This window comes from Leptinotarsa decemlineata, unplaced genomic scaffold, assembly GCF_025532065.1.
Source record: "Leptinotarsa decemlineata unplaced genomic scaffold, Ldec_3_MD MMD2_tig00003192_RagTag_RagTag, whole genome shotgun sequence".
Taxonomy (NCBI): Eukaryota; Metazoa; Arthropoda; class Insecta; order Coleoptera; family Chrysomelidae; genus Leptinotarsa; species Leptinotarsa decemlineata.
In genome coordinates, this window is record NW_027412582.1 from 3244000 (window position 1) to 3271222 (window position 27223).

A 27223-nucleotide genomic window follows, 5' to 3' on the forward strand; every position below is an offset into this window, starting at 1 on the left:
TGCAATCGTGGAGAACTAGAAATTGCAAAATTTGAAGTTACCTAATACATACATTCAGGCGACGATATACTTTGTGCCTGCTCCGCTAGGGATCGAATCAGGTTCTTTGACTTCGGCAGATCCGTACTCTCACCATCTGACCTGAAAGACCATTCACCATAGAAACTAATCGGCTTCGTTAGGAAGCTGGGTTTATTTGGCCGAGTGTAAATGGGTGTGAGCCACAATAAACCCTTATGGGTTCCGGTGGAGGGTCGAATAGACCCACTCACTTTAGACCTATCTACCTACCCTTGATAAAACCATACTGATACCTACTCATCAAATCCCACATAACGATCAACAAAGTTCTTGTCTTCATTATAGTCACAGATTAAGTACTCAATCTGTGTTATAGTTTTAATAATTTTAGAGAATGAGCACACACTTGTTATAGGTCTATAATTTTCTAAGTTTTTGTTATCACTACCCTTAAATATTGGTATTACTTTTCCAGTCTTCAGTATCTCAGGAAATACCCCCGTTTGAAAATATCGTTTATCAAATCAACAAATATGGAAATGACATTTTTTTCGATTAATATTATGTCTTTAACGGATATGTTGTCGTGCCCTGCTGCAGAGTTTTTATTGAGTGCAACTATGACAGATACCTCTTTAGCATTGGTTTCCTTTAGGAATAATGAGTTGCCACGAGATAGTTCCTCAAAATCTACACTTTCTATATCTATATTGGAAATAATTGATTGACCTATGCTAGTAAAATACCTGTTGAACATATGTGCCACCTCTTGAGGATCAGTGATAGTTATATCATCTGTAACTAATTTAATTGACTGGTTTTTTATTATCATTGTTTTTCTGCATTTTTACCTACTTTTTGCCATTCTGCTTTGAAATAAATTGATTTTTGTTTCCATATCTCATTAGTAACTTTATTTTTGAACACTTTAAAGCCAATCCACAATTTATTTAAATTTTCAGAATTTGGATTTGACCAAAGATCCTGATACAGTGAGCCATGTGATAAAAAGTCATCTTACTTATAGAGTGAATTACGGGTAATTCCAGTAAGTTCAGGAAGGTGTTCCACAATGATCTACTCCTCGACCTTTTTTTAATTAACATATATTCAATTGATTTACCTACTTCGAATGTGTAAAAAATTTAGTCATTTGCTGATGTAATTGTCATTTTCCAGAAAGCAAAGAACTGGTCAAATTTGAAACTTGAGAGAACTAAATCCTCAACTTATAGTAAATTTTAGACGTTGCCAAATCAAAAAAACTTGAAAACTGTCAGTCTTTCTTTTCTTTTCAGAACTAATCATTTCTTTTGGTAAGCCCTGCATATATTCAATATGCCTAAAGCATTGCGGAAACGGTCTCAACAAATAGTAGCATCTTTAATAGACTATTTTGGAAGAGAACGTGAGAATGGAGGACCTTTACTTCCACTAACTGCTGTTTAGAGATGTAAGTTGAGAACTAAACAAAAATTATACAGGAAATATATAAATGTTGAGTTAGATTAAATAATTGTCGATTGTTAATTTCAGAGGGTTGCAGATGCTTTGAAGTTGAGTATTATTACTGTAAACCGTATTGCGACCTAATCTAATAGAGGTAAAGTATTCAGCAATCCATCGAAGGAACGAAAACGAGTGAAACCAGTGCTGCCATTCCAAATGTGGTCTATGATATGTACAAAACCATTAAGTATTTTGTATTGATTTATTCAATGTGCAATATTTGACGACAACAATAATTTCAGGAAAACATATCAAATTGAAAACTTTTCAAATGTTGTAAGACATCTTCATGGAAAATTCTGAAGAAAATTGGTTTTACATACAAAAAAGATGATTCACATCGTGGTTTCATGAAGCTGCCTAGTATTGTATTATAGCAGTGCTTTTTGGTAATATTTTTAATATGTTTTTAAAGTGTTTTCTTTCAATTTGTAAGTGTTTTCAGGTTTTCACTTTTCGGTAAGTATTATGGATAAGTTGGACGAAATTAAAAAATCTGACGATGTAGTCGATTGGTTGCTGACAAATAATTTTAAGTCTTTATCTTACGATAATAAATTTTACATTATTAAAACTCTGGGAAGGCCTCAACCAAATTTGATTAAAATTAAAGCGTCAGATAATTATCTGACTCTTCAAAACTAAGCTTAAAAGCTGTACTTCTGCATAATGGAAATCAGCTACCCTCTATTCCTATAGGTCATGCAGTTCACATGAAGGAAACGTATATAAATATGAAAACACTTCTCCAATCAATCAAATATGAACAACACAAGTGGCACATCTGTGGTGATCTGAAAGTCATTGCTATACTCCTAGGAATGCAATTCACCAAGTACTGTTGTTTTTTGTGTCTGTGGGACAGTCGGGATAGAAAATCTCACTATAAAAAAATGAACTGGCCTACACGAGACCTAAACCCTAATGAGAAAAATGTAGTTTACGAGCCTCTTGTAGATCCTAAGGATGTTCTCCTTCCCCCATTACATATTAAGTTGGGACTAATGAAAAACTTTGTGAAGGCCATGGACCAGGAAGGACAAGCTTTTAAGTACTTGAGAGCAAAGTTTCCCAGGTTGAGTGATGCTAAAGTCAAGGAAGGCATCTTTATTGGGCCTCAAATCCGTGAAATCGTAAATGATCCTGCTTTTGGCATGATTTTAACAGGAAATGAAAAAAGAGCCTGGGAAGCCTTTAAGGGGGTTGTACATGGGTTTTTAGGTAACAAAAGAGATGATAACTTCACAGCATTGGTTAAAGAGCTTCTTCAAGCTTACCACCAACTTGGATGCAACATGTCCTTAAAAATTATTTTCTTCACTCTCATCTTAATTTCTTCCCACAAAACTGTGGAGCTGTGAGTGACGAACATGGAGAAAGATTCCATCAAGACATTGCCTTAATGGAACAGAGATATCAGGGCCGTTGGAATGAAGCAATTCTTGCAGACTACTGCTGGTCTGTGTGTAGGGATGCTCCAGAAGTGTTTTATAAAAGACAAACTAAACGACAGCGATCTTACAATGAATCGGATGGACTTAGTTGAAATTTGGTGGTACAAACTTCTTTTATTTGTCAAAACACTAAGAATAATGTTTTTTTTTATTAATTTTGTACTTAAAATATTCTAAAAGAAACATAACAATATTGTTTTATGTACTTTCACTTTTCACGTATAGTATAACTACTCTTTAAGATTAAGTACTGTGTATCTCAAAAACCAGAGCTAATAAAAATTTTTCATTGTTATTTTCGTTTTTATCACCCCAAAATTAGTAGAAATTGACTAATTTACTGTAGGAAACATTCAAAAAATATTTTTTTGTTGTGTTGTGTAATCGACAAAATCGAGGATTTAATATTAGTTGGTACGATAAATGCGATTGGTTAACCGGCTCCATTAAACGAGAAAATTTTCTTTGTTGGCCCTGTGTTTTATTTTCCGTACAAACCGAATACCAAACGTGGTCTGAAATAGGATTCTCCGATTTGAAAAAATTACCTCGTTTTACAGAAAGACATTTTAAATCTAAGGAGCATATATTTTTGTCTTGTAAATTCAAATTGTTTAGCAAACAAAAATATATCACCTGTACATCACAAATTTCAATAGTTTTTAGATATGTCAAAGATGGTAATGTGGTAGAACGTTTTATGGGTTTTCATGATGTTTCATCTGAGCGCACAGTTGACGATTTGTTTAATTTTTAATTCGTACGTGTGATACCTATAATTTCAGGCAAAAGTTAATTGCGCAAACCTATGATGGGGCTGCGGTCATAGCCGGCGGTTTAAATGGCTCACAAACTAAAATAAAGTCCATAGCTCCTCATGCGCCTTTTACGCATTCTCATGCCCTAAATTTAGTATTAAGCAAAGCGTGCAACAACATGAAAGATGGCCGCGTATTTTTTTCAAGTTTGTCTGAATTTTCAGCATTCTTTTCAAAATCCACCAAAAGAAGCCATGTTTTAAATGAAATATGTGGTAGCCGAATGCCAACTTTTGCTGCTACGCACCACGAATAAACAAGAAAAGAAGAGGTAGACGACATTCTTCTTCTTCTTATGGCTCTGCCTTTTCGGCAATATTTCTCTTCAACAAAGTGTTGACAAAATTTTATAAAAATAAAATTTTTTGTCGATTACAACAAATTGTATTTGTTGAAAGATAATGGCTTGTAGAAGAATAATTAAGAGAGAGCTTGAACCTGATGAGGATGAAGTGATTTTTGAAACAAATATCATGAAATGTGAAACAAATGAAACTGAAATGGTCGGTGAATCTGGACAATATATGTTTGGTATTGAAATGGTTACTCATAACCTCGAAGAAAAATATGATATAGATCAGATTAAAAATGAAAGTGTCATTGATGAACCCAAATCAGAAAAATGTATAGAAGAAATAAGTGAAGGCCCTCACAATAAGTTCTTTGATATACAGGGTGAAGATATGACTTGTGATTCAAAACCCACACTTTGCTTCACCACAGGTACTATAGTCTGAATTTTATTATAAATTTTTGTTGCTATGATACCCACACGGGAATGAACATTCCCGTAATTTTTATGCTTTTTGATTTCTCTACCAGTTGATATTTTCATTACATCTCAACTGACAATATCTTCAGAATCACATCTCACCCTGCAACTACAATTCAAACCCATATAAAAAAAAGGAAAAAGATATAATGAAATTACCTTACTTACTTAAAAAATCTCTCCTCATTAGCAACCGTTATAGGTAATAATATGCGAATTGCTATCCATACATATGGATACAGTTCTTGTAAGTTGCGATCTTTGATAAAATTTAAAACAAAAACAGGGGTAGCCACATTCTGATCAAGCAAAAAAGGCATGAACCGTCTGATTACTGCATCTCTTTGTTTTAAAATAATTGGAATAACTGTTGGAGACATGGCTGTCTGACAATGAAGTTCAATTTTTTGATCTAGATGGAAGATGGATGGATGGAAGGAAGAGCTGGAGGTGTTTTGGTATATATTTGTGAACATATTGATTTCACTGTGATAGAAAAAGTTGATGGTTTCGATCAATATAACGTAATGGCAGTTTTGTTAAAATCTTTAAATCTGCAAATATATGGTATGTATAGACCACCTAAATATCAGTTTAGGGAATTTATCGATATATTTCAGAATATATCATGTAACAAAAAGAATAAAACTATTGTACTGGGAGATATGAATGTCTATTGAGCCTGTATACTATAAACCAAAGATACTAACAAACTTTTTAGGAAAAAAATGTCTGATGATTGGCGACATCAATATGGACTATGAAGATGATGATTTCTTCTATACCAAAAAGGTCAAACATTTATTTAATATGTATGGAGTAGATCAAATTGTAAATACAAAGACACGTTGTACGCAGCATAGCTCTACTCTTATAGATTATGTTGTAACAAATATTGATTATAATCGAACAATTGTTCATGATAATCCAAAACTAACTGACCACTCTATCATATCTGTAAATTTCTGTAATGCAAATATCACGTTAGGGAAAACATTCCAACAAATTAGAAAACTGAACGTAGATACCTATCATAACATAAACATTGAGCTATTGTCCTGTAACTGGAATTTGAATTCAGTTAACGTTGATGTGATATTGGAGAATATAACAAAAAACTGTGTAGATATTGTTGATCAGGTAGCACCAGAACATACTGTTAAAATAAAATCAAATCAAGTCCCATACTATGATAGTGAATTGAAAATCAAAGCAAAGGAAAGAGATTTAGCTTGAAAGAAATTCAAACAAAGTACAAACTTAAGTAAACATATAAATTGGGAAAATTATAAGCGAGTGAGAAATGACTATGTGAATATGTTAAAAGTAAAGAAAGAGCTTTATTATGAACAGAAAATTGATGAAAATAAACATAATGCGAAAGAAATGTGGAAATATTTAAAATCACTTGTAAATCCAATTGAAAGTTATAACTTTGAAAAGATAGTATTCAATGTCCGTGATCAAATAAAAGTTTGTAGCACAGAAATTGATATTGCAAATGCATTCAATGAGTATTTTGTCAATAGTATAGGTGAAATTGTAAACAATATAAATGCTGAGTCAGACTGGAGTTGAAACAGTTTTGACATAGTAAATTGTAAATTAAATTCTTTTAAACAGATAGACTTGCCGCAGTTGAAAAATATAATATTTTCAATAAATAAAATTAATAGATCTGAGATAATGAACAGTCTATTTCTAAAAGAGACATTCAACGCCTTGGGGCATGTTATACTGAACTTTATTAATATATCTCTTCAAACAGGACAATTTCCCCAACACTTCAAAATAAGCACAGTAATACCAGTACCAAAAATAAATAATACTTATGAAGCATATTATTTTCGTCCTATCAATACTCTTCCAACCCTTGAAAAAGTATTGGAATTAGCAGTATATGAGGAACTCAACAAATACTTTGATTAAAACAGGTTACTTTTAGGTTGTCAGTTAGGCTTCAGAAAAAAACATTCGTGTGAGGCTGCATTAGAGTTCACAATAACAAATTGGAAAGACAAAATTGATAAAGATAATTATGTTGTTTGTACATTCTTGGATTTAAAGAGGGCATTCGAAACAATAGACAGAGATATATTAATCCAAAAGCTCAAATATTATGGTATTGGTGATGTAGTTTTGAAGTGGATGAAATGTTACCTCAGTTCGTGGAGTCAAATAACAAAAATTAATAGGTGCTACTCACAAGAGTTAGTGAATGATTTTGGAGTTCCGCAAGGTAGTGTATTGGGACCTTTACTATTTCTGATTTATATAAACGATATCAATTACGTAGATGGTGATCATGTGATTAACTTATTTGCAGGTGATACATTAATATATACCTACGATAAAACCTTGCAAGTCGCTATTGAAAATATGAATAATTCATTGAAAAATATTGAGTTGTACCTTCGAATAAATAAACTGAAACTTAATATCACTAAAACTAAGGCGATGATCATCACAACAAAATATAAACAAAATAAAATTGGGAGAAACACAGTCAAAATTGAAATTAACTAAACTGATGTAGAAATAGTGAGTAAAATTAAGTATCTAGGGTTCATTGTAGATAATACAATTTCACTGAATGATCATGCTGACTATATAATAAGCAAAATATCAAATAAACTGTATTTTTTTTCTAGAGTGGCATCTGCATTATCAATGTATGCCAAAATAACATGCTATAATTGCATAATAAAACCTCATTACGATTTTTGCGGGACTCTCTTATATCTCTTGAATCAAAACAAATTAAATCAATTACAAAAATTACAAAATAGTGGAATGCAAATAATATTACTCTGCAATAGAATGACATGTATAAATAATATGCTCTGTAGTTTAAGGTGGCTTAATGTCTCTCAACGATTGTATTATCAAACTAAGATATTTATAAAACTCCAGTAATATTCATTACTACACCAAAGGTTCCAAACAGTATGATATTTATATTTAAAATAATAAATAAATTGCAACCAACATACTTAGTAAACCTTTTAATTTTCACATCCCAAGGACAAATTCACGTAGCAGTATGAACTCGTTATTTTTCAAAAGTCTGGACAGTTTCAGTAAACTACCAAATAACATAAAAAGATCTTCTTCTCTCCGTCTATTCTTATAAATACATCTATAATCAAATACGACACTGTGTTAGTCAACTAAACTCAGGAATGAAATTTCAAAGTATGAGTACTACAATAAATATACAACATCTACTTAAAATATCACAGTTGTTAGTCAATATAAAACACAAACAAAATACAAATATAGAATACAAAAAAAAAGTTTATACAGTCAAAATTTATATTATATAAAGACTAGTTCATTCACCTAATAGATGACTCTTCAACTTTCTTTTGAATAATGCAAGAGTGCTACATTCTTTAATATTTCTGTTCAAACTATTGAAAGCTAACATTCCTGCATGGTAAATGGGTTTCTCAGTACACTTTTTATTTTTAACTCCTACATATATGTTATTACGCGTTCTTGTATTATATTAACGGTTTCTATTTCTATATTATCAATATGGATATTTATATGTCTGCTTTCAAGTTCATGATATCCCGTTTTATAAATGAATAACATGAATTTTGATTTGTTACCATTTAATTTCAATACATATAACTACACCACCGACTTATTTTTTGTAGTTCACTATTCATTGTATCTATCAAATGTTCCACATCATGTGCACAGTAATATACAAGTGTGTCATCAGCAAAGAGATGAATTTCACACTTGTCTACCTCATTAACAATATCATTTATATATATTGGGAATAAGAGTGGTCCTAGTGTACTGCCCTGAGGTACTCCGTTGTTATTGACAATTTCACAGGACGTTACATTATTAAGTTTTGTTACTTGTCTTCTACTATTTAGGTAATCTTCAAACCATTTATAGACTGTACCGGATATTCCATAATTTCTCAATTTAAGCAGGAGTCTTTTCCTATTTACTGTCTCAAAGGCTCTTTTCAAATCTAAGTAAACTGCTCCTACATTCATATTTTGATCTTTCCACATTTTCCAGTCAAATAAAACACTTTGGACCCCTGTTTCGCAATCATGCTCAGTCCTAAAACCTGATTGATTTTCAGTTAGAATATTATTACTATTTAAAAAATTTAACTCTTGTATTAGACAACTTTCTCAATAAGTTTTTATGTTGCCAACAAAGTATTTATTGGTCTCATATCACTGGCTTTACTTGTATTCTTTACTTTTGGAACTGGAATTATTGTTGATACTTTCAGCATAGATGGAAATGTACCGGTGTGTAGGGAATAGTTGACAAGGTTTAATAATCACAACACAACAAAGTTTTTGTTTCGGGGTTGAAATTAGATGATTTTAATGTATTTCCACGTGTTAAAACCGAAAGTGACCATAAAAATTATATATTAGCTCTTGTTTTCAAGATATAGTATCATTATATTATATATATATGTATATTGAGTTTTCAACAAATGAAATATTTCATCACCAACAGTTGGTACACATGTTTATTTACATAACACCTCTCTCATCAGCTGTTCTTAAGTAGTAAACATAACCTATGTGAGTTTGTCAATTGTACGCACGTGGTTGCTATTGAAATTATCGTGTGAAGTTGATTTTTAAATTAATTTAATTGCTGATCTGAAATGCCTCGAAAGTGTGTGAATTCTGTCGATAGCTTTTGCTATATATGTGGTGAAATAACATTTAAGGCTCAGAAACGTAAAATGACACCTATCGTTAAGACAGCCTATGAACATTATTTTGGTGTGAAAGTTGGGGACCAAGATAAATCATGGGCTCCTCATATATGTTGTAATTCTTGTTCCGTCATATTGCGAGAGTGGCTGAAAAATAAAAACCGGGCAATGGCTTTTGCAGTACCTATGGTTTGGCGTGAGCCTACCAATCATACAGACGACTTATTTCTGCTTAACTCCTCCCATTAAGCAAGGTTTATCTATGAAGAAAAGAGGAACGGTTAAATACCCTAATCTCCCATCTGCTCTTCGGCTTGTACCACACTCAGACAATTTGCCAGTCCCTTGTCCACCCCAAAACTATGAAATTTTAGAGGAAGGTGATGAAGACTGTTTAGAAGGAGCAACCCATCTTTCTACATCCTATGACCCTGATTTTAAGGTGAGCGATAGGTCTAGTGATCCGCACAGAATTAGTCAAGCAGAGTTGAGTGACCTTATAAGAGATCTTCGCTTGTCTAAGGAAAAGGCTGAGCTGTTAGGGTCAAGACTACAACAGTGGAATCTTCTAAAACATGATGTGAAAATATCTCAGTACAGACAGCGTCAAAAAGATTTGCTTCCTTTTTTTGAGAAAAAAGAAAACCTCGTAGTTTGTTCTGATGTTAATGGTTTGATGGACTGCTTGAATTTGGATCACACTCCATCTGAATGGATACTGTTTATAGACTCTTCAAAAATAAGCTTAAAAGCTGTACTTCTGCATAATGGAAATCAGCTACCCTCTATTCCTATAGGTCATGCAGTTCACATGAAGGAAACGTATATAAATATGAAAACACTTCTCCAATCAATCAAATATGAACAACACAAGTGGCACATCTGTGGTGATCTGAAAGTCATTGCTATACTCCTAGGAATGCAATTAGGGTTCACCAAGTACTGTTGTTTTTTGTGTCTGTGGGACAGTCGGGATAGAAAATCTCACTATAAAAAAATGAACTGGCCTACACGAGACCTAAACCCTAATGAGAAAAATGTAGTTTACGAGCCTCTTGTAGATCCTAAGGATGTTCTCCTTCCCCCATTACATATTAAGTTGGGACTAATGAAAAACTTTGTGAAGGCCATGGACCAGGAAGGACAAGCTTTTAAGTACTTGAGAGCAAAGTTTCCCAGGTTGAGTGATGCTAAAGTCAAGGAAGGCATCTTTATTGGGCCTCAAATCCGTGAAATCGTAAATGATCCTGCTTTTGACATGATTTTAACAGGAAATGAAAAAAGAGCCTGGGAAGCCTTTAAGGGGGTTGTACATGGGTTTTTAGGTAACAAAAGAGATGATAACTTCACAGCATTGGTTAAAGAGCTTCTTCAAGCTTACCACCAACTTGGATGCAACATGTCCTTAAAAATTCATTTTCTTCACTCTCATCTTAATTTCTTCCCACAAAACTGTGGAGCTGTGAGTGACGAACATGGAGAAAGATTCTATCAAGACATTGCCTTAATGGAACAGAGATATCAGGGCCGTTGGAATGAAGCAATGCTTGCAGACTACTGCTGGTTTGTGTGTAGGGATGCTCCAGAAGTGTTTTATAAAAGACAAGCTAAACGACAGCGATCTTACAATGAATCGGATGGACTTAATTGAAATTTGGTGGTACATACTTCTTTTATTTGTCAAAACACTAAGAATAATGTTTTTTTTATTAATTTTTTACTTAAAATATTCTAAAAGAAACATAACAATATTGTTTTATGTACTTTCACTTTTCACGTATAGTATAACTACTCTTTAAGATTAAGTACTGTGTATCTCAAAAACCAGAGCTAATAAAAATTTTTCATTGTTATTTTCGTTTTTATCACCCCAAAATTAGTAGAAATTGACTAATTTAGTGTAGGAAACATTCAAAAAATATTTTTTTGTTGTGTTGTGAATGGGCCTTTTATATTATGATATACTTTTTTCAGGAATTCCAATGTTAGACCATCATCGCTACCTTTATTTTTCATTGTCAATAATATATCATGTAGCTCCTCAAAACTAATCAATTTGAAATCACTCAAATGTTCTTTTGCAGTGTTTTGTATCCTTATTTCTCCTTGTGTCTCAATATGTATTTCTTCTACTAATTTATTGATACTTTCTACAAAATATGTATTGAGTTCATCAGGAATCATATTAATATCTACTTCCTCCTCATTGTCAATCTCTAACTTGCTGAATTTTGTTCTTTCTTTTGGTGACAGCAAAGGTTTCAGTGTTTTCCACATTTTTTTGGGGTCACCACTACAATTATCTATTTTGTCCTTGTAAAATATTGATTTTTGTTCTCTAATAACTTTCACCACATTATTTATTGCCTGTTTGTAGTTTTCTTTGTCTTCAATCTGTTTTGATTTCTTATATAGTTTGTATTCATTATTCAAGAGGGACTTGGTAACATTCATAATGAAAAACTGAATTAAAGCTAATTTATATTTAAAATATAAAAATAACTAAGACTTTGTTTTGAATGAATATATAAGTAAATATGTAAACGTGTATCCTATATAGAATATGTGCGATATAGTTTTTCTTTTTTGTGATTTTCTGGTATTTGGTTATAATAGACTAATTTATTTTAATTTTTATGTATTATATTTAGATAAAGTATATTAATTATGTTTATACTAGACTTGCCTATCTGGACTGTCTGATTAGACAGTCCATCAGGAAGAAATTCCAAAAATCTACGGCTTTCAAACTCGAAAAGCAACGACACTGAAAACCTCAGCCGTGAATTCTAAACCATTAAGCAAGATTTATTCAAACAAAAATTTAGGGACGCGTCACAAAATTGTGAATCCATTAACACAATGGATACGCAAACAAAGGTAATAAATGCATGTAAAGAAAGTTCTAGTTATAAGATAAAATTAAAACATCGCAAAGGGAATGATTGAATGACCTATGATCTGTTGAACTTAATAAAAGAACGTGATAGTATATATAAAAAAATAAATGGAACAAATCCAAATTCTGAAAATATAAATAAATTGAGGTTGGACTTTAAAGTAGTCAAAAATAAAGTTACCAATGAGATATGGAAACAAAAATCAATTTATTTCAAAGCAGAATTGCAAAAAGCAGGTAACAATGTAAAAAAAAACAATGGAGAGTAATAAACTTGATAATAGATATGAAGAAGGAAAAAAACGAGTCAATTAAATTAGTTACAGATGATATAACTATCACTGACCCTCAAGAAGTGGCAAATATGTTCAACAATTATTTTACTAGCATAGGTCAATCAATTATTTCCAATATAGATATTAATATAGAAAGTGTAGATTTTGAGGAACTATTGTGTGGCAACTCAGTATTCCTAAACGAAACCAATGCTAAAAAGAGGTATATAAAGTCATAGTTGCACTCAATAAAAACTCTGCAGCAGGGCACGACAACATATCCATTAAAGAGAAAATATTAATTGAAAAAAATATCATTTCCATACTCGTTAATTTGATGAACGATATTTTCAATGCGGGGATATTTCCTGAGATACTGAAGACTGGAAAAGTAATACCAGTACTTGAGGGTGGTGATAACAAAAACTTAGAAAATTATAGACCTATAACAATTGTGTGCTCACTCTCTAAAATTATTGAAACTATAATAAAGACAACAATAATAAGATTTCATTCATAATATGACATCGGAATTGGATAAAAAAAGAATGGTTATTGCAGTGTTCATTGATTCAAGAAAGGCATTTGACGTTGTCCATACTGTTCTTCTGAACAAACTATGTTGCATGGGTAAATATTCAAATTGGCTTGCAAGTTATGTATATAAAACCCTCCTTTATGCTTATTCATCAAATGCTGACTAAGTTATAATAAACTTATAAAAGCTAGCCATCTTGAAAGAAGAGTCAGTTCTGTTAGTACGATTGTCAGAGTAACTTCTGTATAATAAAGTCTGTAAATCTAAATAAAGTCTTTTTAAAAAGTGGTTCCCGTGGCCCGAAACCATAATTGGCGCAGTCGGTAGGATAGTGGAAGAAAATCGATCCTGAATTTTCTTCAGTACCAACTGTTTGTCCACTACAAAAAACCAGCTTCGTCCACCAACCACCCACAAAAAGGACCGGATCGTCAGACTCAGCTACTACAGTCCTCCAGGAAAGAATACTGACACACCATCGAGGTAAGTCGAGTTTTCCTACCTGATTCCAAAATTTCCTTAAATCTTTATCGTAAATATTTGTGGAAGTTTCGGAAAAGTGATTATTATAATCAAAAAACGAAAACAGACATCATTTTCTCTTATAGCAATTGAAATTGGTGACAGGACTATAGAAGTCACGTAGATTAAGAAAGACAATTTAAATACCGATTTAAATTGAAGCAATTAAGTGAAAAACACCGAATCAAAATTTCATACATTCAAATCATTTTTCTCTTTCCTCGCTCATAGCAAACAATAAATGCATAGTGTTCACTAAATAGTAAAACAAAGAAGCTAAAGAATAACTTGCTGCTACTTATATCATATGCTTAATAGACAGAAAATAATCTATTTATATCATACGCTGATATAAAGAGAGTATCAATTTCACACACACACAACGACGCTTCAGAAATATTCTTGTGATAAACTTCGCAATATTATTACCGTGATTCTTTTCTGAATAAATGAAGAAAGCAAACTCTTATCTTGAATAGATTCGCTGAGTAATCTTTTCCGATAAGATCGCGACAATAATACATGACCGAACCTGAAATTGAAGATTTAGTACAGTCGCTTGTCTCTCTATCCGTTTCAAATATGTCCACCGAAATTAATTATACTTTATTTCAAATTTATTCTGACACCATACCTTTGTATGATGGATCTCCAGACACCCTCGAAATTTTTATAAATGCAATTGACAAATTTCATAATAAATATTATAGCGCTGACGATACACTAAATCAGTGTATCTTGAGTATTATTATTGGTAAACTCAGAGATAGAGCACAATTATTGATTGGTGCAAGAACGGAATTAAACACATGGATTTTAATAAGAAATGAATTAAGAAATACATTTGGTGATAGACAAAATTTAGATAACCTTGAACAACAACTTTTTACACTTGTCCCTAATAGAAACGAACACCCCCTTGATTTTGCGAAAAGAATACAAGTACTGAGAAGTAAATTAATCTTTAAAATTAATTCTATTGCCGCTATAGACCCACAGACTAAAGCGATATATATTCGTCAATATCAATCACAGTCTTTGAAGGTATTTATGAGAAATTTAACTATTAGATTACAAGATAAAGTAATTGTTCAAAAACCAGATAGCCTTGAAGAAGCAATGAATTTAGTTTTGGAAGATGAAAATTTTAGACAAACACAAAATATGGTTTTTCAGAACCGCTCAAGCACTAACGTTCAAAAACAACACCCACCAAAACAAATAAAACCAAATTATAGTAATTTCCCTGTACAAAATTATTCACACTTACAAAATTTTCAACAAACTAACTTTAGAAATCCTACACCTTCTACTAGTCAAATGCCAAATAGACCTTTTAATAATTATCAACAATTTAACCAAAAACCACAATTTCCAAGCCAACCCATAAATATCCAACCTAAACAAGTTCAACATAAATTTTTAACGAATAAACAAGTGTTTGGACCACCCCAAAATGTGTTTAAACCAACAAATAAACCTGATACTAGAATCATTCAACCAATGTCGACTACTTCTAGAAATCCTACGGTTAGTAGATCAAATATGCCTTACCACCCAGCAAATAACCGATCTTTTAGGCAACCCCCAAGACAAACCTTTATAAGTGAAGAACTTTACAACCATAATGATGACAATGAATACGACATGACACTAGGTTACCCCATTAACCAATACCCTGTCGAAGACCAATACCCAATTGAAGACCAACACCCTCCAGATCAATATCAATTAATTGATGAATTAAATGAATATTACTTTACTCCCCAAGAAACGACTGAAATAACTGACTCAAACACTGAATACGAAGACGAAAATTTTTACAAACCGCCTCCGATAAACAAGACGGTATAATAGAACTTTATTCAGGCTCTATAAATGGATTACCTTATATACAAATCCAAAATCCCCCTATTAAACTACTAATTGATACCGGATGTCATACTTCCATGTTAAGACCATCTATTGTAGAAAAATATTATCCAGACAGAATATTTAGAGAACCCTCTCAGTTAAAAACTTCATTAGGTGAAAAAGAAATTCAATATAAAGCTATTATCCCAGCTTTTGAAGAATTTCAAAGCAACTATGAAACGGAATATATTTTATTCCAATTTCATGAATTTTTTGATGGAATTTTAGGTTTAAAAGAACTTAAAAATCTTGACTTAAATATCGATTTTAGCAATCAAATCTTAAGAAATGAAAATGTACAAATCCCTTTCTACTATAGACAGCCTCACGAAACTTCTTTTACTATCGAAATACCACCATATGAAACTTTAATAAAGAAATACCCTGTCGATATCAGTGAAGGAGAAATAATAATTCCAGAGGGATTTATTGATAAACTATACGTACCTGAAACAATAACTTATGCCAAAAATTATCGCGCAACTTTCGAAATTTTTAATAAAACTAATAAAACTATCTCTATAACAATGAATGAACCGTTCCCATCCAACCAAATAAATAAAGAACAATTTGAATTTTATAATATTGAACAAGCCTTACCTGAAAATTATAATAATAATTCCATAACTGATATAACAAGTAAAATTAGGACCGACCATATGAACACGGAAGAAAAAAACGCAATTTTAACAGTTTGCAAAGAATTTTTAGACATATTTCATGATGAGAATACTAAACTTTCTTTCACAAACAAAATAAAACATGAAATTAAAACGACAGACGAAATACCAGTACACACTAAATCCTATCGGTTTCCTCATTGCCATAAAGAAGAAGTAAATAAACAAATAGAAAAAATGTTGAATGACGGAATAATACGACCATCATCATCATCTTGGAGTAGCCCTATTTGGATTGTACCGAAGAAAGCGGACGCCTCAGGAAAGAAAAAATGGAGAATTGTCGTTGATTATAGGAAATTGAACGAAAAAACGATTGATGACCGATACCCCATTCCTAATATCGAGGACATACTGGATAAACTAGGGAAATGTAACTACTTCACTACCCTAGATTTAACTTCAGGATTTCACCAAATAGAGATGGAAGAAAATTCTATTGACAAAACAGCCTTCAACGTAGAACACGGCCATTACGAATATGTCAGAATGCCGTTTGGATTAAAGAACGCTCCAGCGACGTTTCAACGCGTTATGGATTACGTTTTGAAAGACCTAAGAAACAAAATATGTCTCGTCTATATGGACGATATAATAATTTTTTCGACCTCCCTTCAGGAACACATCTCCAATCTAAAACAAGTCTTTAAAGTATTAAGAGAAGCTAAATTGAAAGTACAATTAGACAAATCGGAATTCTTAAAACAAAATGTAGAATTTTTAGGACATATTGTAACACCCCACGGTATAAAACCCAATCCGAATAAAATAAAAGCAATCCAAAATTTTCCCATACCAACTACTGCTAGAGATATTAAATCATTCCTCGGTTTGCTAGGATATTATAGAAAATTTATTAAAGATTTCGCGCAATTAACAAAACCGCTAACTCAATGTCTAAAAAAAGGAGAGAAAATCCTTCATTCTGCCGAATTCCTAGAAACCTTCGAAAAATGTAAACAAGTTTTAACTAATGAACCTCTTCTTCAACATCCCGATTTTAGTAAACCTTTTATCTTGACAACCGATGCTTCTAACGTAGCAATTGGAGCTGTGTTATCACAAGGCCCTCTAGGTAAAGATAAACCCATCGCGTATGCCTCAAGAACTTTAAATCCCGCAGAACAAAATTATTCAACTATAGAAAAGGAATTATTGGCAATTGTCAATTTTACCAAATACTTTAGACCTTACCTTTTTGGTAGAAAATTTACGATTGTTACCAATCATAAACCACTCCAATGGTTATTCAATTTAAAAGACCCCTCTTCAAAATTAGTAAGATGGCGCCTAAGATTAGAAGAGTATGAATATAACATCATACATAGAAAAGGAAAAAAGAATTCTGTTGCTGATGCCCTATCCAGAATTGAACTACATCCATTAGAAAATTATTCTTTACTAGGAAATTTCGATACGGAAGAAGACCGTTTAGAAGATTTCGCAGAATATTGCGTAGATGAAAACGATAACCCTGAGATTGATGAAATTGCCAAAATAGTGCAAGAAATAGATGAACTCGCCAATGAAGAAGTCGAAAAACATCAATCAAGAGAAGAACCCCAACCCGAAAATTACCACACAGGACATTTTCAACCAGCTAAAGAAAAACAAAAACTCCCAGAGGAAAAGAAGATTAAAATACTTTCAGACATAATAGTCGTACCAGCCCAACAAGAAGAACCGAAAATAAAACACTCAAATGAAACACAACATTCTTCGCAAGAAGACCCAATTTTAGAAATCCCAATATCAGAGCAACCATTAAATAAATTTAAAAATCAAATATTCTTAGTTCAAAGTAACGACATAATTTCACCAAAAGTAAGTATAACTAAACCCTTTGATAAGACACGTTTAAAAATCGTAATATCTACTAGAAACATTGAAAACGATATAGTAAAAATCTTTTTAGAATATTTGAAACCTAATACTGTTTATGGTATAATATTTCAAGAGGAATTAAAGAATGTAATAATTCCGATAATCCAAAAACATTTTAGAAACTCAGCCTTTAAACTTGTTCAAAGTAATATACTTTTGAAAGACATTTTGAAGAAAAATGAACAACAAGAAAAAATTAAATACCATCATGAAACAAAAACTACACATAGAGGCATAAATGAGACAAAATTGTCTCTATCAAAAGTATACTATTGGCCTAATATGATTCAAGACATAACAAACTACGTAAATACATGCGTAACATGTCAAAAATCAAAATACGAAAGGCACCCTAATGTCATAAAATTTAACCCAACACCAATTGGAGAATACCCGTTCGAACATATTTATGTTGATGTTCTATCACTTGATAGACTAAAATTCCTAACAATTATTGACAGCTTTTCGCGCTTTGCACAAGCATACCCCATACAACTAAATGCGACAGACATCTTAGATGGTTTATTAAAATTCATATCCCATTACGGTATTCCAAATAAAATAACTTGCGATTCTGGCACAGAATTTAAAAATAACTTGATTGAAGATTTTTGCAAACTTCATAAAATTATGTTGCATTACATCACCCCAAAAAACCCGAACAGTAATAGTCCGGTAGAACGTTTTCATTCTACTCTAATTGAGGAAATACGAACTTTAAAATTAGAATTTCCTAATCGACCAATAACAAAACAAATGTTGTATGCGATTCTAGGATATAATAATACTGTCCATTCCGCAACTAAATTCACACCCTTCCAAATTATTAAAGGTAATGTAGAACACCAGAGCCCTTATGATGTAACGTTAGAAAAGATAACCTCAAACTATATAGAAAAACATTCAAGAAATATGAAAATATTAAAAGAAATAGTAGAACAAAACAATGAAAAAGCCAAGAACCTATCTAAAGTAAATTCCAACAGAAACGATCCCCCAGAAATTGAAATTGATAAAAATACTTTTCTTAAAGAAACTCCTCGAAATAAATTATCACCCTTATATAAGGAAATTCAACCAAAAAAAGATAGTAACTTCAAAATTGAAACTTCTAAATCAAAATACCATAAAAGTAAGTTAAAGCCACAAAGAAAAATCATTAAGAAACAAATTGTTTCAGATGACAACGTTATACCTTCTACTTCTCGGAATCCTTGCGACGACAGGACAAGACATAATAATGACGAGGATAAATAACCCTATCCTTCCCTTTTCCCTTGGAAAAGCAAGATCCACTACACAAAAACATACGTTTATAAAATACATTGACTTAAAACAATTTGATTCTCCCCTAAACATCTTAAATAATAATACAAAAACAATCGCAGAATTTATCTTGATCAAAGACCCTTTATACCCACAACTACACCACATGTATAATCATCTGAATTATTTGCTAGACACAATCAAAGTGAAATTAATCAATATTAAACCTCAAGAAAATAATCGATCGAAAAGGGCACTTATTAATATAGTAGGCAGAACAAGTAAATGGCTCTTTGGTACTTTAGATGATGAAGATGCAGAAAAATATAATAAAGCAATTTTCACTTTGGAAAAGAATCAGAACATGCTTCACCATGATTTAGAAAATTACCTAACTATCACAAGAAAATTTATGAATGAAACTACGAATAGCTTACAGCAGATTGTTAAAAACCAACAATTAATTGACGAACAAATAAAAAGTATTGTCTTAAATCTGAATAAGTTCACGCTATTCTTAAGACTTCAAAATTCTCTTGATACAATGATAATAGATTGTCAAATTATATTATCAATACTTAATAACATTGAAGATTCAATTCTATTTGCAGAATTAAACATTATTCATAGCACGATATTACCATTATCTGATATCGAAGAATTATTAAAAATAATGTCAAACCTTTACAAAGGCAGTTTACCAAACTTTAAAAACATTCAGTCGTATAATAAATTACTAAAAATTGAAATTAATTATAAAAATGGAATTATTATATTTGCAATTCATTTTCCGATACTTCTTGAAAATGTTTATGATTACTTCCATTTGTTCCCAATTCCAATACTCAACCAAGCTATCGTTCCTTTAAAACCCTATATAATTCTTAACTCGACTTACCATCATTATGAAGATGAACCCTGTACGAGAATTGAAAATACCTGCATATACCATGTTGACAACCAAATTTCAAAAGAAGATTGTTTACCGAAATTACTAATTGGTAAAACCGATCATCAATGCCAGACGATTCAAATTCAATTAGACCAGGACATAATAGAACCTGTCAACGATGCCTACATGATTATTATCCCCATTGATAAGATCATGATTGAGAAAAATTGTAAGGAGCATGGATACGAAAATATCAGACAACCACAGTTGATCCATATCCCACATAAATGTAACCTCACTGTTAGAGGCGAAGTTTATTCCAACGACGCCACTTCCGTTCAAGGAAACCCTCTACAGTTACCCGAAATAGATACTATCCAGCTACATCCTGAGAATAACCCTATGAAAGTTCCTGAAAGAGTAAACCTCGACGAACTAACCCGACTTCAGGACCTTGCTGAAAAAACCCAATTACATCGACTAGAAGCCTTAGAAGAAGACAGCACTTCTTATACTTTAATGTATATTTGTATATTCATATTTATAATACTTCTTACATATTTTATTTTATATTCCAAATATAAGAACAAATTTAAATGTTTTAAAAGGAAAAATAAACAAGAAAATATTCATTTAGAAAATGTTGATGAAAATAATGTTAATGTATTATTTTCATCTTAGGGATGGAGGAGTTATGTATATAAAACCCTCCTTTATGCTTATTCATCAAATGCTGACTAAGTTATAATAAACTTATAAAAGCTAGCCATCTTGAAAGAAGAGTCAGTTCTGTTAGTACGATTGTCAGAGTAACTTCTGTATAATAAAGTCTGTAAATCTAAATAAAGTCTTTTTAAAAAGTGGTTCCCGTGGCCCGAAACCATAATTTGCACATAATAAACTTAAGGTGAACTCTGCAAAAACCGTTTACATGCTATTTAAACAAAAAATAGAATTTGTGGAAATATTGAATTAAGAATAAATAACTTACCCTTAATGAATGTTGCAAAAACCAAGTATTTGGGACTCATAATAGATGATAAGTTAAACTGGTCAGGACACATAGAACATATTAATGATGAAATTGTACCAATATTAGGGGCTCTATATAGGTGTTCCAGTTACTTGAGTTTCAGTAATAGATATTTGGTTTACAATGCATATATATTGGCGAATCTTAGGTATCTGTTAATCATATGGGGTAATTGTGGCATTACTAATTTCAAAAAAATTCAAATGCTACAAAATAAATCAATAAAGATTTTATTTCAAATTCCATTATGAACCCACACAAATGATTTATTCTCACAGACTAAACTACACTCAATTAAATATCTACTTGAACTTGAGTAATGCAAGAACATATATAAAATAAAAAACAAAAGAATCAAAAGCAACAACGATCTACTAGTCAACAACCAGTTTTATGATTATTATACAAGGGGTGGAAATGACGTACACCTGAGCATGGTAAGAACGAACAAAGGATTATACAATCCTTTTAAACAGGCTATAAAAGTCTTCAATGAATTACCTGTCCATATACGTGAGTTGCCGGGCTATAGTTCACTCATCAATAGTTTAAAAGAACATCTGAGCCTCGAGGCACATGTCTGATACTGTGATACTATGAGCTTAGTAGTGGTTTACTAGTTTTCATGTTTCACTTGTCATGTTGAATGTTTGTGAATCCCGAGACCAGCATTTTTGCTGATTAGGGAGAATAACAACATATTTTATATTTATAATGTCTTAACTATGTTGAACTGTACGCTGTTGTTATAATTTTAATAAAAAAGAATACGTGCACCGATGTAATGAATGAGAATGAGCTGAGTGTGTTCTGCTTCATCAAAAATAACATGAACTCTCTTTAATTTAAACGTAAAAAAGAGATAGATGATGTTTTTCTGGACGGTCGGGGATTCCCGGTAAAATTAAATGCATACAGTGCAGTGTTCCGATTTGAACACTGTGTGCTGGATATGAAGTGGCGCCGCAGGCGCCCCTTCATATCCAGCGCCCTGGGCGGTCGCCTGACCGCGTCATACCCTAACGCCGGTGCTGTGTACCATTCGTAAACATTTTTCTGACTCAAGAGTACAATCAGCGTATGCCACTGTCAACATTTCACACATTCGTATTCTCTTTGTTATTTATACTTTGTGTATTGAAAAATAGTAGAATATTTACAAAGGTATCTTTCTCTGATCTGTATTCCTGTGAGAGGGATACATCTGTTGATCCGTCTCGGTGAGCCCAGTTCTGAATTTGATGTATTCGGTACATCCAGTTGTATATAAACTTAGTTGAAATATTCAGTTTTAAACGTCTCCTGATGATACTAACTTGTTTAGCGAAACGCACGCAGAGAGAGTGCTCTAGTTATAGTGTGTGAAAAAGGCTTTCATTAGTTTAATTTTATGCCAGACATTCCAGTTCTACCTATCAATCAAAATAGTGACAATAATCAATTACAATAAATTTCCTCAGTATTAATAATTCATTTTTCCTTGAATTTTTTTACAATTTATTCTCAAATTTCTAATTTGAATTTTTCATTCATAAAACCTCTAGAAAGAAAAAATATTATGAATGAATACACTTTAATTTATTACTGATCTGTTTGATTGATATGAATCAATATATATATATATATATATATATATATATATATATATATATATATATATATATACAGGCTGATTCACGGTGGATGGCACATTAGACGTTTCTGGTGAACCAGACAACGGATCACTTTGAAAATTTAATGGAGGGCATATTCGGACATTCTCTAGCCAACTAAAATATTTTCGACAATGCGGTGTTGCCGCTTCTAGTAGAAAGCAGTAGCAACTTTGATTTTTCAAATGGAACACTCTGTATATAATATTATTTTTGGAATCTCCAACAATTGCCCGACAACTTTTCTTGATATTTCCCTATACCTATCTGTTACCGTTTTCGAAATAAAAATTAATTTCAATTTTTTTCTTCGAAAATCATGACTTCTAAAAATGCCGATATCTTTTAGTTATGAAGTACTATGATATCGAAATTTGGTTTGGAGTTAGGTGATACTTGGACACTTCCCACACGTCAGCCTAATCTCCGTTACTTCAATACAGGGTGGTAAAAAAATACAGTTTTTTCGTTTGCTTGAAAAAGTTGCTGAAATTTGATTATTTTAAATGGAACACCCTGTATATTATTGAAAATTCGGAAAGCTGCTGAAATCTGCTTTCTTTCTATGTATATCATACCTATACCTAACTAGTCAAGTTTCGGACTTATGAACATTTATTTGTGAAAATGTCCCTTCAGAATGGTATTTCCATTCGGTATTTGGTAAGCAGGCCATGATTACTATTTGACAGTAGCGTTGTGACATTCTCCTAATAATATCGACATTTTCGTCACTTCAGAAGTTGCAAATACCTTCAAAACGATGGAACAAAACTATTCAAACGAAGTTCTTATGAATTTGTTTATTATTTTTGGACAGTGTGACAAAATTATCAGCAGAACATCTAGAAAGTTCAATGAAATGTATCCGAATCTACCGCCAATGAACCTCAATAAATTTATACGAATTCAGAACAATTTCAATGCATTTGGATCAACTTTAAAAGCACCAAGAAACTTGCCTCGACCCGTAACTTTCGAAGACAACCAGATTAATGTCTTAGCATATTTTCACGCATTTCCCGAGTCATCGATAAGAAGTGCTGAAGAAGATTTGGGTATAAAATATTCATCGGTTCAAAGAATCTTGCGAAGACATAAAATGCATGATTATAAATTCACCAAAATTCAAGCAATGAAGCCTCAGGATCCTCAACAGAGAGTAGAATTTTGTGAAATGTTGTTGACACGCATTCAAGAAGATCCACTTTTTTTAAATAAAATTATTTGGACTGATGAATCGAAATTTTCGAGAGAAGGGATTTTCAATAGAAAAAATCGTCATTATTGGTCCAGTGAAAATCCTCACGTCACAAAAGAAGCCGGATTTCAAGAAAAATTTAGTTTTAATGTCTTCTGCATGTTGATGGACAACAAATTGAGGTACGTGATATACGAGGAGTCATTAACATCCAGAAGCTACCTGAATATTTTGGAGAATACTGTAGACAGTTTCGTGGATAATCTGCCACTCGAAGATTATCGAAACTGTTGGTATCAACTAGACGGAGCTCCTGCACATTGCACAAAAGAAGTGAGCGCAGAACTGGATAGACTATTTGACGATCGGTGGATGAGGCGCTTGGGACCATGGAATTGGCCAGCGAGATCACCCGATCTTAATCCATTAGATTTTTATTTGTGGGGAATGTTTAAAGAAAAAGTTTACAAAATACCCGTGCGTTCGAGAGATGAATTGTTAGAAAGGATTGCCCAAACATTTGAAGATTTGGATCCCAATGAAATCAGATCTGCCACCACGAAAGCAGTCAACACCCGCATTTTAAAGTGCTTGGAAGTGAACGGCCAGCGATTCGAACATATTTTGAAATATTCCACATGATTGTTTTACTTTTTTATAATTATTCATATCAATATTTCCAATTTCAAGTTTCTTGGTGCTTTTTTAAAGTTTATCCAAACATATTGAAATTGTTCTGAATTCGTATAAATTTCTTGAGGTTCATTGGCGGTAGATTCGGATACATTTCATTGAACTTTCTACATGTTCTGCTGATAATTTTGTCACACTGTCCAAAAATAATAAACAAATTCATAAGAACTTCGTTTGAATAGTTTTGTTCCATCGTTTTGAAGGTATTTGCAACTTCTGAAGTGACGAAAATGTCGATATTATTAGGAGAATGTCACAACGCTACTGTCAAACAGTAATCATGGCCTGCTTACCAAATACCGAATGGAAATACCATTCTGAAGGGACATTTTCACAAATAAATGTTCATAAGTCCGAAACTTGACTAGTTAGGTATAGGTATGATATACATAGAAAGAAAGCAAATTTCAGCAGCTTTCCGAATTTTCAATAATATACAGGGTGTTCCATTTAAAATAATCAAATTTCAGCAACTTTTTCAAGCAAACGAAAAAACTGTATTTTGTGGGAAGTGGGAAGTGTGGGAAGTGTCCAAGTATCACCTAACTCCAAACCAAATTTCGATATCATAGTACTTCTTAACTAAAAGATATCGGCATTTTTAGAAGTCATGATTTTCGAAGAAAAAAAATGAAATTAATTTTTATTTCGAAAACGGTAACAGATAGGTATAGGTAAATATCAAGAAAAGTTGTCGGGCAATTGTTGGAGATTCCAAAAATAATATTATATACAGAGTGTTCCATTTGAAAAATCAAAGTTGCTACTGCTTTCTACTAGAAGCGGCAACACCGCATTGTCGAAAATATTTTAGTTGGCTAGAGAATGTCCGAATATGCCCTCCATTAAATTTTCAAAGTGATCCGTTGTCTGGTTCACCAGAAACGTCTAATGTGCCATCCACCGTGAATCAGCCTGTATATATGTGTGTGTGTGTGGGCGGGGGAACCACTGTCTCTCTCTTATGGGTGTTTGACAGGCTCCCGGTGCAGACCACACGGCACTCATCCAGTAAAGTTATCGGTCAACCACCCAATCCCGCACCTGCGGGCAACAGGCGTTGGCCGGTTTCAAGCTAGATGAGTGGGAGAGGTGTTTCGCAAGACCCCTCGGCGGTTACTCATCCAACGCTGGAAAGGTAGCTTTCCTAACATGAGTGCCCCTTGGGGTAACGTAAGGGCATCGTCCATAGATATTCTAATAAGTCTGGTAACTCCTTTGATGTTGGTAAAATATGCCGCTTTTTTTGCGAGCGGTCGTAAATCATGCGGCTACCAGCAGAAATACGTTATACGAGGGTCAGTCAGCAGCGCGAACAATATGTTTACTCGAAAGTGTGTCTACGAGGGTCAGGCGTCAAGTGTTGATCATATTCATTATATATTATGTATTTATGTTTTTGTATGATCTTTCATTGAGATGATTATATAATATGAGATTCTAATAACAATAAATTGAGGAATATTTCGTTGTAATAACTGGCATGAATTATCTGATTTCTTAAATTATGGGCAGGTAAAAAGGTTGAGATACTTATAAAGGGACTCCACAATAAAGAGAAAATGAAGATGAATAATCTTTATTTACATATTACCTAATCAAATGGTGATTTGTTGTTTTCTTGAGTATACCCTAATAGTATAATTATAATCTATTCAGTATTTTGGCATATATATTTAGACACATTTCAAATATTTAGCTGGGGGTTGGTTGGAGTTAGGTCGAATAACTGAAACTACTATTATTTCGTTGCCGACGTTTCGACTTTTATAAAGTCATCTTCAGGGCACTACAAAGTTACAGTAAATCAGATATAAATACACACAAGGTAAAAAAATATTGAAATTTGCGACAAGAATCACTTCTGCGAATGAGAGGTCAATATTGAGTACATTAATTTGGTACAATTCAATTGACCTCCTCTGTCCTCTACATTACATTTTTACTGTCAATTGAATTGTACCAAATTTACTCAATCTTGACCTCTCATCCGCAGAAGTGATTCTAGTCGCAAATTTTAATAATTTTTCACCTGTATGTGTGTATTTATATCTGATTCACTGCAACTTTGTAGTGCCCTGAGGATGACTTTATAAAAGTCGAAACGACGACGTCTCTTGACACATTATAAAATAAATTTGATTTGATTGACATTTCGTCAATGCATAAAATACAATTCTTAGTTTTACCTGACATCAAAGGTACTCCTAATTCCAAAATTTTAAAAATGAATTCATTGAATCCTGGGGTAATTTTCCAATGTTCAGTCAGCTTTCTCAAAGTAGAGGGAGATGGCAATCTCATAACTTTAGATAATTTCTTGTATGCTTCTGGTCCTAATAAAAATAAGCTCAAAGCAAAATGCTTGACTTCTTTAGAGTACCTGGCTCCTTTGGGATTTTTGTCGAGTAATGTCAGTTGATTTTTCATCAACATAGTGGCCTCCTGTGGGTACTGCTCGTCCAAAAATTGTTCAACATCTTCTC

The 27223-nt window shown here is 32.5% G+C and overlaps 1 protein-coding gene across 7 annotated transcripts in view; it reads left to right on the forward strand.

The window, feature by feature from the left end:
• The first annotated feature begins 4087 nt into the window (after positions 1-4087).
• The window catches only part of LOC141483164 (uncharacterized), a 112385-nt gene continuing 89249 nt past the window's right edge, over positions 4088-27223 (forward strand). For 2 of the 7 annotated variants that reach the window (XR_012465942.1, XR_012465943.1), the window contains exons 1-2: positions 4090-4525; positions 11969-12168. Coding sequence is in view for 5 of the 7 variants with exons in the window: in XM_074177628.1 (XP_074033729.1) it covers positions 4204-4525 (322 nt within the window). In the remaining 2 variants the exon portion in view is untranslated. Of the gene's footprint in view, positions 4526-4990; positions 5142-11968; positions 12169-27223 lie in introns of all 7 variants that reach the window. The other 5 variants (XM_074177627.1, XM_074177628.1, XM_074177629.1 and 2 more) reach the window with 5 other exon arrangements.